Source organism: Geospiza fortis, unplaced genomic scaffold (assembly GCF_000277835.1).
Source record: "Geospiza fortis unplaced genomic scaffold, GeoFor_1.0 scaffold161, whole genome shotgun sequence".
Taxonomy (NCBI): Eukaryota; Metazoa; Chordata; class Aves; order Passeriformes; family Thraupidae; genus Geospiza; species Geospiza fortis.
The window spans coordinates 1,484,654-1,500,222 of NW_005054375.1; the positions used below are offsets into that span (position 1 = coordinate 1,484,654).

Sequence of the window (15,569 nt, forward strand, 5' to 3'; positions counted from 1 at the left end):
GCTGGGAGTAGCAAAGGGGAAAAAGGAGAAAGGGATTTGTAAGAAACCAATCCTTACTAGTGTGGGGAGAAAATCAACAATGGAGTGCGTGCATAAAAAATCCACTGTAGGTTTTCATTGTGCCCTTTTCAAACCATGTGCACATGTTTGCTCACTCTTGTTTTGATGTTTCTTTTTTTTTTTTCCTTGTCCCCATCCTGCACTCACTGTGGACGGAAGGTGAGGTTTGAGGAGCTCACCTGGCCAAGGGTACCACAGTGTTCCCCCAGTCAGCACAGCTGTCTCCTGTAGCTGCCTTCACGTAAGCAGGAAACTGAATGTTAGAAAAACAAAGACCATGCCAACCTCTTCATAGATAAACACTCATAACCTTGATTAGGTCCCTGTTATGCAAGGCACAACAACACTCTTTCAGGGTGGAGGGCACCAGAAGTGCTGCAAAGCTGCTGTTTCCAGGATTTTAGGGACAGCCACCCAGATCTGCTGCTGTGCCAGAGTGGGGAGACAACCTGCAGGCACCTGTGCCACCACTGGCTGATGTGGGACATCAGCCATGGCTCCACACACCACATGTGTAGGAATAAGGGTTCCAGGAGTGCTCCAGACATGCTGCTGCAGAGCTGTGGTTCCCTGCACTGGGTCAGATGCAGCCATGGGGTCAGCATAGCCATCATCACTAAAAATTAACCTGACTCACAACTTTGATGTTTAAAATAAATTACATTTTTTAAAAGAGTGAGCCTATTGTTTTCCAGCTCTCAAAATATTAATTGACCAGGTTTTAAGGAAACACTGTTCCAAAATTCCAAAGTGGTAAAAGCTGAAAGTGAAAATCATATATGAGGAGTTTGAGCATCTGTATATGACAAACCTTGAAAGCAGGGATGATGAGGTGCCAGAATTCCTCAAGAAAATGACTGAGGTGAGAGAAGAAATGTAAAGAAGACCTCAGCAGGACCCCCAGGCCAGGGAGGTGCTCTGGGCAAAGCCAGGAAAGTCTACCAGAGAGAGGGATCACAAACACAGCAAGACAAAAAAGCTGAGAGAAAACAAGTTGTTGTAGAGAATTAAGGGAGCAATCAAGTACAAAAACATTACAGAATCTTCTGCCCAGGAACCCTGCTACTGAGAGCCTGCATGGATCAGAAAGTGTCCCACTTTTCCAGTCAGGAAGGATGTTGCAGAACTCTCCTGTTCTCCAGGAGCATCCCTCTGGAGCAGTCAGGTGAACCAGATGGGTCTCACAATGCTCCTCAGCCTTTCTGCAGGCAGAGCAGTCTTTCAGCTGCAGGCAGAGTGGAGAACCCTTGTTCAAATAAAACTGCTCCTCTTGTGCATTTCACTCCACAAGGAAAATAAAAACATACAGGAAGTCCCACAGGACTATCAATTAAAATTACCGCCTCACACCTCCTTTGTGGTTGTGACTGTATTTATTGCAGTTTACTTACAAGTGGTGGCTATGGGTTTACTCATGGTAGTAGCCTTCCAGGACAAAAATCAGACTTTGATCACAGCACATCACAATCTTAGTTCAGAGCCTTGTGGCCTGAGGTATAAAGAGTTCTACCTGCACATCTCTGTTGCACTTTACCTCACCCACTGGGAGCCTAAAATCATTTGGGTTTCTTGCTCCCATAGTTCTGTTACTTTTGGGTGTGAGTCACCCCGGGCTGGCTAGCCCAGGGCAGAGAGTGCTTTTACACCACTGCTCCTCTAACATTCCTCAAACAAGAGAGTCTCATTGGCAGGCTAACCTCATCTGCAAATAGGACAACACTGCAAAAGCAATAATGGTTAAAAGGGATCGGTGAATATCTGGCCTTTTTAAGAGTTCAAGAGGGGTTGTGGTAGTAAAAGAGGATGCACTCATATTTGTGTTACCTCTTTTTTTCCACAAGCTAAGCCTCCTTCCACTTTACTGTTTTCTTCTTGGTCAAAACACAGTTGCTGATTTTAGCATCTGCGTATTTTGCTCTCTCAAACAGGGAGAGATCATACTGATCTTACTTCATCAAGGCAGAAGTACAGCCAAAGTTTGTTTGACCCCAGGGACGTGTCCTTGTACAGTTGGATGCTGTGCAAAAGCTGCTAAATGGCAGAAGACTCCAATATTATGTATGAATTGGCTGGCGCTCCCTCTTGGCAAGGATAGAGAGAGGCGAGTAGCGCGCCTCTTTCTTCTTTCAGCCAGTAACAGCTCATCCCTTTCATTGTCAGATGAACCCGGAGGCGAGTACAGGAGAGATAAACGCAACAGGCCGTGCCTCGCTGACCTGCCAGTGAACCTCAGGCAGGAGAGCGAGTCCTTCGCTCGTGGCAGAGCTGAGTTTCCCCAGCCCCATCACGGAGCTCGGGGAGAGGCGCCGCGCTGAGCCCAGCCGGGGCCCGGCCTGACTCAGCGGCACTCCTGATGCCATTCCCTGTCTCTGGCAGGATATGAAAAATGTGTCAAGCCTGGCACACGACAGTAAACATAATCCTTTGGGCTGGCTTTGGTGCTTTCACCAGCCCGTTTTAGTGCAGCCAGTTTGTAAACGATGCTTTTTAGACAGAAGACCAAAACCCCCCTGGCGCCGCTCCTCAGTAAATGCAAAGATGACTTCAACGCGCGCTGCGCTGAATTACAAAACTCTTTTTTTCTCTCTCTCTCTTTTTTTTTTTTTCCTTTTGGTCCCACGCCGAAGTATCAGAGGAGTGCTTTGAACTGAGGTTACCTTTATGATTCACGGCATGAATGAGCACTTAGTGTGCGCATACAAGAGCCCTGTACGAATCAGGAAATGGCTCTTTCAGGTCTCCTGACAAAAGGAAGTGAGTCCGAAGCTTGCTAAATTTACAAAGAGCAAAGAGGACGTTGGTGAACTTAATCTGGGGCAGGGGGTGGGGGGAAGGGAAGAATCTCTTTTCACTGAGGATTGATACACAAACTCCCTATGTTTGTGCATACCGTTTTTAACAATAACAAAAATAAATTAAAGGGGCTAAAACTGTGGTGGTGAGGGCCGTCTCCAGCTGGCTGCCTGCGATCGCTGCCTGGTACGTGCATACAGCCACGGAGACATTTCTGTCTTCGTGCTTCAGCATTCCCCCCTTCGCTGGGGCACTGAGAGCTCTCCTCCATCTCTGGGGTGATGATGAGAGCTGGCAGGGAGGGAGCATCGCCCTGCTCGGGGCTCCTTCCCTCCTCTGTCCGCGGAGCGGGGGCACAGCAGGCTCCGGGGCTCCTCCGGGGCTCCTCTGCGCTGCCAGCCAAGCCTGTGGCTCACTCTCAGTTCTTAGAAACCGACCGAACGTCCCCAAAGGCACGGGTGCTGCGCCCTGCAGTTGAACGAAGGTACTCCAGATAAAGACATGGAAGGTTCAGATGCAGTGGGACACAGAACAGCGGATTTTGGAAGATTTTGGTACGGGACGTGGTGGGTCCTGTGGCTTCACACTGTAACGGCCAAAGCAGAGAGAAATTAAGTTCTCCTTGTGAGGTTATTCTTTTACCCGGGCATGCAGGGGCTGAACTCACTACTGCCTTACAACGCACATTGCACAAGCCCCTGCGAAAAGATGAGGTGCTCTCTGACAGCCAGCCAGTACTTGTCTACACAGCCCCAGTGGGTAAAGGACTGCACCAACAGCCTTCCTGCCACTGCATCTGTCCCCTCAGCCAAAAAGCGTGGAGCAAATGACTCATCCTATCACTTCACAGGCTGTTTTACCAACTTCAGGTTAGTTTTGCTGAGGAAGAGCTGGACACTCACTAAAGTGCACCCTTTAGCTTTAGTCTCAATCAAATTCTTGAGTCTTGTGAATGTTCATAATCACACTATAAACAAAAAGAGAAGTTACCTGACCAGGCTGTCCAATTGTCCCCACTGCTCCTTTCACAGTGGGCACAAAGGCTCTGGGATCACGAGCACAGCTCAGCTGTGCCATGACTATCTGCCAGGCACACTGCAAGCAAGTCAGCTGGGATCCTCCTCCCTGCAGAAGATCCAACAAAGCTCATCCACTACAGGATCATGCCCCAGTAACTGAGGCTGGTGATGGAGCACTGCATCCAGTTCACCTGCCACAGCGGGACACAGCACATGTGACTGACTGGCTTTGTGGGTTGCTTGGTAGATTTAACCTTTAAATGCACACACACACAGAGAAAAAGGGTAAGGAGGAGTCAAGGAGCTTAGTCTACTGCAGGCATTGTAGGTCCATTTCCAATGGAGCAGAAAGAGGGAGGAATCCTTTTGAGGGAGCAGACTTGTAACCAGCTGTGAGAAATCCTCAGCTCATCTTTGATTTTGCCAGCTTCCAACATCAGTGCCATGGCTACCAGAACACCAGCTTGCAAATGTGGCTGTGAGAGCAGCACTGGAGGAATCCATGAACTTCAAGTCCAGCTCAGACTTTCATCTTTAAGCAGAGATAGCCAGTGATGTATTTCACTGTCATAAAATAGGAGAAAACACTCCAGTTGCATCAATACACCAGCATTTTCTCCAGAGGGACCCTAAGAAAGCTGCCAGCTCCAATCAACTTAAGAACCATATCTGGTCAAAAAATACCAGACTCAGCTAATGGTACTGACTTAAGAGGACAGAGGGTTGTTGCAGAGTCAGGAACATACTTTTTTCTACTAAAACAACTTCTGCTTTGTAGTTTAGATATTGTTATCAAATGTCTTCCTTGTAAACAAGAAGCTTTTGTACCTGTCAAAACCCCTCTGAAAGGGGGTTAACCTAGGCAGCTGCCAGGCCACCCAGGTGCAACAGCCAACACTGCTGTGAGAGGCTGCATCCAGGAAGGTCCAGTGGGAAGCCAAAATGCTCTTGTCAATAGCAGTTTATTGTGATAAAACTGGCTTTAGAAGTAGCTCAGAATTCATAGGAAGGTACAGAAATAATAATAACAAAACAAAACAAAAAAGGGGAAAAGAACCAAATGCAGCAGTTTCTATTTGTCCAGAAGCATATGTGCTCACCCTGAGGTTCTTCTGCCAATAAACAGCAGTAACAAGTCCCTTCAACTCCCAGGGCACAGTCTTCTCACAGGGTAAAATGCAATTGCCTCCACATCAATCTTGGTCTTCACTGCTGTCCTTGGAGGTGACAGTTGCAATGACAAATGCTCCAAAACATTTTCATTATGACTGCTGTGAAGTCTGTGTCTGGGGCCTCCTGCAGTCAGAGGACTGAGTCTACAGAGTTTTGCAATGAACATTTGTGGCAAAATCCTGTTTATTGAAGGCTGCAAGACTGTGCACATTTACCTGGGCTAACTAGATTATTCCAGGCTGGTGATGCTCCTTCTAGCAAACAGAGAGGCTTCACTATCACTTTTGACACCAGACATGCTGCCTACAGGAATCCTCATCCCAATGTAGGGCCATCCTATGACCCTGATGACCTCCAGTTCTACAACCTTCACATGCTGCAATTAAAGATGGTGTTTTTAAGAGAGAGCAACCTGGCCCCAATATGTCCTGCAGCCAGTGTAGCCAAGGATGCTGGGATGAGAACACTGATTCAGCTGCACACAGCCCAGTTACCAAGCCAAAAAGCTTCAAGTGGAAGGATGACCCAACATGACACTTGGGTGGGGAATATACCATTTTTAGCCTACATTGTAATACCCGCAGGCAAAGTCTGGCAGAAGATAACACATGCATGCATAATTTAGTTCCATGTGTGCACACACACACACACACACACACACACATATAGATATGTATAGACACCAGCAGTGGTCAGCTCCTCTCCTGCTCCTCATTAGGAGCGTCTGGGCCAAGAGAGTTGAATGTTTACAAACTCTTGGGCTCTTACCAGCATGACAATTTTTTATTTCCTGTCTTATAAAACCCAGAAGACATAAGGAAAGGATTCCAGCTAAGGCTGTCTTGCTCACATTTTGGAACCATCTCCTTGTCATGTGTGTATGCAGGTGCTTGAAGGCAGTCATTTCCTGCTAGATAAAAGCATTCCTCTTTGATGTCAATCACTTGGGACATTTTTAAGCAGCAGTGTAAATATGCTGAATTAAGACCTGATCAAGTGAAAAGCATTTAAGTGATATTTATTTAACACAGGCTATTAAACATGCACATGTGTATATGTAAACAAAGAACTAAATTACCAAGTAATCATGTCCTTAAATGCCAGTGTGGCATATGCCAAATATTGAAATAATATTAAACTGAAAAAAAACAGGCACCTAAAGCTGTATTCCCAATTCTATGGTAGATATTCTCTATGTGATATGAGAATGTGTAAGTGAAGCACTATCTTAAGGGCAGAAACAAATCTATGCTTGTACCACAGGAGTAGTGAAACAGAGCATTTACTGCTCTATTTCCCAAGTTTCCTTTCCACTACTGACAAAAACACTACTTTGATCCTCCCAAGCCTGTTTAAACTATCTTGGCAAGTTTCAAGTAAAAACAAAACCACACACACACACCTCCCAAACGCCATGCAAGAACTCTGCTCCCTATATAAACATACATTTTACCAGCCTAAAACAATCATAAAAACATGCACTGAACATGTTGGGAGATACTGTTTTTCTGCCTAAGGCAACCACATGCCTTATTGCCTGTACTAAAAAAGAGTTGGCCTGTTTTATAATGCCCACACAGACTGGCATTCACACTGACAAGGTCTGTTTGTTTTTCTCCAGAAGTCTGTGGAATATGCTCAGCTGGAATACCTAACCATGCAATAACAGGAATACCTAACTATGGAATAACAAAGATGTTTAGAAGCATTTTGAATCTGATTTACTTTGCATTTTCTTCCCTGCTCTCTTTAGAAAGTTAATGTATCACACAAAAATGTATTTCATGTTATCCTTCCCCCATTCCTCATATTCAGTGATTAATTAAGGAGCATTTAAGGCTCACCAACACAGCTTTAAATGCTCTGAGCTACTTGGATTACAGTAACTTGTAATGCATCAAGCCCCAAAAGAGAGACTCATGGAAATGACAGCAAATGATGAAAGGGTTTTATTGTGCAAAGGTTTCAAAATGCTGGAAATCCTTTTGTATTTCCCTCCACATCACTTTTTCCTCCCCTCCCCTGGCTGGGAATAAGGAAACAGCCAAGTTATTCTATAGCTGGTTCCCACCACGGTAACATTCTGGTTCCCATTGTGCTGCTCATTCAGGCAAAAACAAGAACAAGCATTAACAGCTCCATTCCCATCCATCCACCAGACAGGAACTCACAGATGCTTCATTACACACCTCCTGCTGGCACTGATGAGGCAGAGGACGTGTATAGAAAGGAGGGGGGGGACTCAGACAAAACACAAGAGTCATTGTAATTGTTCCCATTCCCAATTCTGTGAGCTCATGTTAGCCAAAACATCCTACCACTTTCAGCTTTCCTCGCTGGTAAAAAACACAGGCACTGTCAACAGCACCTAGAGAACCTCTCAGATTGTGCAACCATCACATCCGTGACTTTAAAGACGACGGGAGGAGGGGAAAAAATGGACCATTTTCTGTAACTGGAATTTTATTTTATATATAAATAATAAAGAGACTGAGGGATTTTGAGACTTGCTATTTGCAATGTTGATCCTGCAGTGGGACAAGCATGGGCAGCCTTGAGTGCCACTGCAGAACAGAGGACAGTCTCAGGACTGACCCAAACACGCAGTGTGTCCTTTCACAGCAGCCATACCAGCAGCCCGGGCAGCAGATCATCAGACTGTCCTGAGGCAGAAGGCAGATTAGTCACATTCAAAATGGATTCAGATGGTTTTCATATTTTTCTTGGGAAATTGTTGCTCATATCTATATTTTTGTTCACCTATAACCAAAGAAAGGGACAGAGGTTAAGGGGGAGAGGAAAGGAGGGAGAAAGCAGAATTAAATTTGTCACAGGCCTTTTCATTTTTACAGTGTAATCAAAACTTTTTTCTTTGATGTGGCAAGTTGATCAAAATCTGTTTGAGGAACGTTCTCAACACCAATTTGCTTGTAGAAGAGATATTTAACTCTTCATATTACTGACATTAGAGCACTAATGATCATGTCTGTTCTAGAGGACTCGATTCCCATAGTTGAACTAAATGGAAAGACAAAAGAGAACACTTCAAACCAAACACCAACCGGAATCTTGTACAATAAACCAACTTTCTCAAAAAGAATTCTTTTAAATTCCCATCAAATGCATGTTTTCTTAATCTTACTTACTCTGGAGTAAGACTAGGGCAATTTAACTCAAAGAAATGGAATTACATAAATATAGATCTGGAACAGAGTGAAAATGAGATATGCCATCTTCATGAAAAAACACAAAACCCTGTCACTTCTATGCAACTCCCAAATACAACAGCTGGATAAAATTAAAGCTTTTTCTTCCACAGTGGGATGTGGTTTGAGCTGAAGTTTGCATATAATTTTTAATGACAAACTACAATAAAGGAGGTGCAGTGCTGCTGGTTTTTGGAATAGAGAAATATGTTGTTGTCTTCAACCCAATATGATTTTGTCCTTGGCTGACCATTCACAGTTCAGAGACCCATGCTGTGGCAAATCATGGAGGAAATGACATTGTCTTTATTTTAGTAACCACATTCAACTAGGAATATTCCCAACAGTTGAAAATGCAGTGAGATTTTCAGGACTGATCTCATCCAAAATAAAAAATGTGTCTTTTCAAAGATCACAGCAATGTTCTTCAACCTTTGGGATCACCCAAATCCAACAAAACATCTGGACTTGGGTATGGAGTTAAATGACAGGATTTGATTTCAAGCACAAGTAACAAACTGCCACCCCCGCAGAGCAGCTGAACTTGATACTGAGTTGAACTTTCACCATCTGGTTGCCCTAGGTCAAAAATCCAGCAGTTCCCTTCATATGCCTCCTCCAGAAACAACATGAGGTGAAGCATGTAGGTTTCAAAACCAGGAGCACTCAGGTTCTTCAAGCTCCTGGGCAATTTATCTTCACTCTCTTAAAACCTTCCCCAAACAAAGAAAATGTGCCAGAAGCAAAAGGCTGACATTCAAAAAGTGAATGAAAAAAATTCTATTCATAGCAAGAAATTCTAAAAGAAAATAAAACCTATTTATGGATTTCTGTTTGAACTTTGATATTTATACAGGGTCACAAACAAAAGTTCAGTTTTCTTGGATTTTTATCATTTAGTAGCTCTGTCCTAACTGACAAGAAGCACAACAATATTCCAGTGAATTTTAGAGAGGCTTTTCTTCCTCTCAGTTCTCTTGGGCTTCTTTACACAAAAAATATTCAAAAATCCTTCTATTATTTTTTTAGTTTTTATTTTACATTACTATCTTACAAACTACTTGGAAAACATGTATTCTTAAAGATTTTATATTGATAGCTCTAAAAGGTACTCAGTACATCAGCCAGTCAACAAGCTCACATTGCTGTTGTGAGAATTAGCAATAGCAATTAAAAACACTTTAAGGGAGCCAACATTAAAAACCAGGTTTTCTTTTAAAGCTGCCCATGAAGCAATGAAATGCTGCTGCTCAGCAGATGGGTGATTCCACCACATCTGCAAACATATCTGACTGATGCTGGTGCATGGAAAAAAATTTGACGCAGTTTGCCAGATCTGGACTCTATTTACGTAAGTTGGCAGCAAGGGAAAAAAAAAAAGACTTTTCTAGTAAATACAATACTGCATACAAAAATGATGAGGAGTACCGATAATGCCAGGATCACTTTCTGATGAAAAGTAAGTTTTTAACATAATGCAACAATAATACAGGGCAAAGAGAAGCAAGTAGAAAACATGTTCAGAAGAGACATTCTTTATCAACTGATAACAGAGCAGACATCTGACATTTTGTGCTAAATTATGTCCAATTATGTTATAATTATTTGTAATAAGCCTCAAATACAGAGCAATTTTTATCCTATGAAATCAAACCATCACAAAAAAGTGAAGAGGATGTTTCTGTTTTGCTTTTCTAGAAACTGTAACCATAGGACTTGCTTGAGTTTAGAACACAGCCCCGAGGCCAAGTCAGAACTGGTATCTCAACTCGAGTTTCTGCCTTGGAGAGCCTGGAAAATTCTGCCTTCATTTCCTTCATCTTTTGCTCCCAACAGGACTCATTTGGGAGCTGCATTAACATGAAAGGTCAGGCACATCATGGACTTTTACAGGCTGTAAGGCAGCGCTGTACCCTGGCACTCACAAATCTTTAGAGAAAACGTATCAGCAGGGAAGAGGTTTCTTTCCCCACCCTAATACTTGTGCAAAAAAGGCAAAGAGGTTTTTAGTAAGGAAGGCAGAAATGGGAAGACAGAAAATAAAAGGCCAAAACCAACCAACACCACAATCACAAGGCTTTTCTTAATTAATTCAGAACCCTTCAAACAGATATGTATTTACTTGTTATGCTCTAAAGATGAAGAATTTAGATTTCTTAACTTGAATAGTGTTAGGGAGTGTATATATTCTTGACAAATTTTAGGACAAATAAAATTATCTGTCTGCAGTCTCCTGATCATTATGAAGAAAACTACAAGTCAAACTTGAAAATGTTCAGCTTTCCCCAGTTACTCTGCTGCTTAGCCACAAACTCTTACCAGTCTTTATCCTTTACCTGTTTGATGCCAGGTGATGTAGCATTCTACTTCTGGGTCTCCTCTTTATTTGAAGCAGCATGGACTTCCAGGGGCTTGTCACCCACTGCATCACCCTTGAGGAAGAGAAAAATGTGCACAACATTTCAATTGAGGCAATCCGTGATTAATGTTTTTACCAGAACAGAAACCCTCTTCAAAAGCTGAAACAAAAATATCTCACAAAACCAAGTGCTTCGTGAGACTAATTCAGTATAATACACTCAAATATGATCTTCTACCAAACACTTTCTAGACTTTAGTCTTCCTGTAGCTAGCCAAGCAATTAAAGGATTTGAAAGAACAAGTATTTTCAACAGAAGAGCTTTAATTGCATCATTTTGCCTGTATTAATAACAGAGGATGAATACCCAGAGAGTAGTTGCTATTTTGCATTCTCTGAATTCTGCGTGGATTTATACAATAGATGTCTTTTAGCACATACCCTTTTAGAGGGTGTTCTCACACTTTCCCCAACATTAATGACAGAAATCAAAGAATGAAGAGAAGCTTGTTACAGGGTCTGGTCTATCTATTTGCCAAGATGCTATAACAAACATGCATTTGATTACAGCTTTAAATAGATATCCATTGAAAAATACTTAAAGGGCCACACACATGGCTTGGGGACTGGAGCACATAGCAGGACGAGCTGAGATGAGGATCTGTTCAGACTGGTGAGGACCAGACAAAGGGGGAACTTAATTCCTATCCACATAGGGGCATTTACATATTTGGAAGAGCCATGTCCTTCTCAGAGGTTCACATCTAAAGGAGAGGGAGAAAAGGACAGAGGAGCATGGCAAATTTCTCTTAGATCAAAGGGCAAAGAATTATAAATGTATCACACCACTGATCATTGGAGCATGTTTTCCTGACAACTTTCTAAATCTCCACCCCAGGAAATATCCAGCACATGATTACATAAGGCCTGAAGCACCAAATCTCATTTTGAAACTGTCTCAGCTTTGAACAAGGGTTTGGGTGAAATAATCAGAGGTGGCACCCACCCTCAATTGTTATCAAATTCTACACATGGAAATTAAATGGCATTTCCTCTTTATTCTAGAAGGCTATTTTTACCAACATGACTTAATTAAAGAGATGATTGGTGACAGCCAACACGGCTTCACTAATGGCAAAGTGCAGCTGACAAATTTGGTGGCCTTTTGTAACAGGGTTACAGCAGTGGTGGACAAGGGAAGAGTGACTGATGTCATCTGTGACTTGTGCAAAGTGCTTGACACTGTCCTGCAGGACAGCCTTGTCTCTGAACTGCAGAGACATTGATTTGATGGATGGAGCACTTGGCAGATAAGGAACTGGCTGGATGGTCACACTCAGAGTTGCAGACATCACTCTGATGTCTGAGAGGCACCAGGGACAAGTGGTGGTGTCATCTTATTGCAGGGGGTCCATACTGTTGTCTCCTTATTGCAAGTTTCATACCTTCTTGATATTTTCTCATGGGCAACTCTTCAGAGCACTGACTCTTTCTTCTTCACAAAGCAGCCAGCTGACTCCAGGTCCCTTCTCACTGCGCCACCCCACTCTTTTATAGCTCTCTTCTTCTCATTGCTTACAGCTGTGGCCTGTTAAAGTCAGGCCTGCTCCTAATCTTTGCTAATTGGCCCAGCTGCAACTCCTTAGGGGTAAAATTACTTTCTACACTATCTTTATTTTCTTATATTCTATCCCCCTACAAGTGGTGCTCCTCAGGAGTCAGTGCTGGGACTGGCACTGACACCTCTGCCAGCAGCAAGGACCCTGGGATTGGGGGCACCCTCAGCAAGTCTGCCAACAATCCCCAGCTGTGTGCTGGTCAAGATGCTGCAGGGAAGGGATGTCACCCAGGGGGACTTCACAGGCTTTAAAGATGGGCCCATGTGAACCTCATGAAGTTCAGCAAGGCCAAGGGCAAGGTCCTGCACCTGGGTCAGGACAACCCCAAGCACAAACACAGGATGGGCAGAGAATGGCTTGAGAACAGCCCTGGGGAGAAGGATTTGGGGATGCTGATTGATGAAAACCTCAACATGACCCAGCAATGTTCCCTTGCAGCCCAGAAACCAACCACATCCTGGGCTGCTTCCAAAGTAGTGTGGGCAGCAGGTCTGCTTTGCTCCTGGAAGCAGACCAGGAGTGCTGCGTCCAGCTCTGAGGCCTGGGACATAAGAAGGCTGTGGACTTGTTGGAGCAAATCCAGAGGAGGCCAGGGGATCATCAGAGGGCTGGAGCACCTCTTCTACAGAGACAGGCTGAGAGTTGGGATTGTTCAGCCTGGAAAAGAGCAGGCTTTGGGAAAACTACTAGCAGCTCTCCAGGGCCTAAAGGGGGCTACAAGAGAGCTGGAGAGGGATTTTTCAGAAGGGCCTGTAGTGACAGACACAGGGGAATGGCTTCAAACTGGAAGAGGGCAGGTTTAGATTAGATATCAGGAAGAAATTCTTTGCTGTAATGGTGGTGAGGCACTGGCACAAGTTGTCCAGAGAAGCTACTGATGTCCCATCCCTGGAAATGTTCAAGACCAGGATGGATGGGGCTCTGATCTAGTGAAAGCTGCTCCTACAGAGGGTTGGAACTAGATTATCTTTAAGATCCCTTCCATCCCAAACTATTCTGTGATTCTATAATACTAAATGTGATGGAAAACGTAGCAAAAGAAGCTAGAAGAGACTGGAAAATGTTTCCAAGAGTGGGTCAAATTTATATATTACCAGTTAAACATGATAAGGCACCAAGTCTGTGCAATCCTGCATATGCTATGCTGGAGATATGGACTCAGTATACCAAGATTCAATTATGAAGATATTTCTTAAATGTCTTACTCAAAAAAATGCCTAGCAAGACCTTTAAAAGGTAATTCTTTCTTTCAAAAATCCATTTTGTTTTGATTACTACCCTGGATACGTCATAGCAGGGGAAATCACATCCACAAACCACACCCATTTCAAAATAATAATCTACTCTGTAATTTGACTGTACAAGAACTTTTAAGTTATGACATTTTAATAAAATTTACAATGAACAATCTGACTAACGATGCCTCATCTCAGAGTTTACTCAGTCCTGAACAAATGAACTAAAAATAAGCTCCTCACAGAGAAGGCTGTGTTTTTCCAGTTTCTTGTTTTAACTTGTAAAGAGTAATTATTGTCTAGGTAAGCTTTTTTTTTTATAATGTCCTGAAAGAGGAAAACAATTTAAAGCAACACACACACATACACAAGGGAAGAGCTGTCCTGCTAAATTCCTTTGTTTCTATGAGCTCAGGAGATCTCATCACAGGGCTTGCCTTCAGTATAACTGTTAAGATTGAGTTATTTAATTCAAGCCAATCCACTGACAGACTGTCATTCCTCACACAAAGTCATTTGCTGAATTAGCAATTAAGAAGTTTTTACCTCCAACCACTGTATATGCCCACAGTGTAAATAGAGAGCCTAAGTGAGACAGCTCAAGCAGTAATGTGAGTTAGCCAGAAAAGGACTTTCTGTGGCACAGGCACATCATTTCAGAAAAAAGTGCCAAAGTCCTCTAGCCCACTCAAAACCAGGTCAGAAGCAAAAAATGTGTTTAGATCAATGACTCAGAAGACAGACTTCCTCTGTGCCAGGGTACCCTCTCATAATCAGAAGCAGGCACATATTCAAGACTGTCTTTCTGCTTTCTGGCTCAACACAACCACTCCATAACAAATCTGGGTGGCCAGAGGAGTTCACACATCAGAGCTCTGTTCCACAGCAGAAGAGGAAATATTTTGCATTCTTGTGTTTCTGACTGTTTCAACTGAAAGGTGACTGATAAGAAATCTCCATAATACATTATCAAATGTTCAATACACAGGGATTCCTTGGGATTAAAAAAAAAAGAAATCATTATTTGAAACTAAAAATAACACCGGTACTAAGGGGACTGTACAGTTTCAGTACATGAGTGATTCAAAGCCACCCCAACTTAGCTCACACAGCATCTAACAGAGATACACTGAGACCTAAACTTTAAACAACAAACTTTGCAAAAAAACCCACCATGATTACTCTGAAAATTTTCCCTTCATACAAAGAAAACCCCCCCAAAGCAAACCAGCTAAATGTCAAACTCCCAAACGTGAGGTGCCTCCTTCCCTTACACTACAGCTGAGCCAGGTGCACAAGTTTCTGTTGCTACCTCAGAAGTCTTGCAGATGGCCAGAGCCTGTTACACTAATCTTAGAAATTACAACTTCAAAAGTATGTAAGATGTGTATCTTTTATGCTTATGGAAACTCTTGAAAGAGAAAGTCTGGCCACCAGAAAAAAAAAAAACAAAAAAAACAACACAGCTGCAAGCTGCAAAACAAAAACAAAGGCTCACCTGGGCTCAGAGATTAATAATTCACCTTCTGTCCTCTTTGGTTTGCAATGTAGTGCTTGGAAAAAAGAGAACATCACTGCCTTACCTTACTCCTCCTCCCCCAGTCAATCAGTAACTCCTTCTTTTACTTAAGTTGACCTTGAACTTAATTCTCACAAAAATATGAAGTACTTTCAAAAATGCTGTTCTAAGCTGCCCTTAGAGAGATCAACTTTTTGCAGAGCACATTCTTTCTGTCCATCCACTTCTAGCACATCTAAATTCCCCACTGCCCATACTAAGGATCCACTCCAAAAGAAGTAATACTTCTTACAAGTTTCATACTGTTTTTATTCTTACTACCAAACAATAAAAGGAGGGCATGTGACAGGAAACAGCATTTTCTGCCAGGAGTAGATGTTTATCTTTTAGTTGAGATGACCAAACTCTTGCTTGCCTATTCAGAACCCACCAAAGCCAAGTCTAACAAGCATTTTCTGAAGAAAGAAGCTCCCTCAGCTGCTTATGTTGTGTTTTAAAAGATGACCAAAATATATGGGACTTCAAAACTCTCTTAAAACACAATTCAAGATTTGTTATGGTCACAATCTGTGATGCTGACAGCGAG

At 42.9% G+C, this 15,569-nt stretch overlaps 1 protein-coding gene across 1 annotated transcript in view; it reads right to left on the reverse strand.

The window, feature by feature from the left end:
• Positions 1-6,976: 6,976 nt before the first annotated feature.
• Positions 6,977-15,569, reverse strand: part of APOO (apolipoprotein O) — a 28,768-nt gene continuing 20,175 nt past the window's right edge. The window contains exons 8-9 of the mRNA XM_005424891.3: positions 10,588-10,683; positions 6,977-7,805 (exon numbers count right to left, since the gene is read on the reverse strand). Of these exons, the coding sequence (XP_005424948.1) occupies positions 10,615-10,683 (69 nt within the window). The 3' untranslated portion in view covers positions 6,977-7,805; positions 10,588-10,614. The remainder of the gene's footprint in view (positions 7,806-10,587; positions 10,684-15,569) is intronic.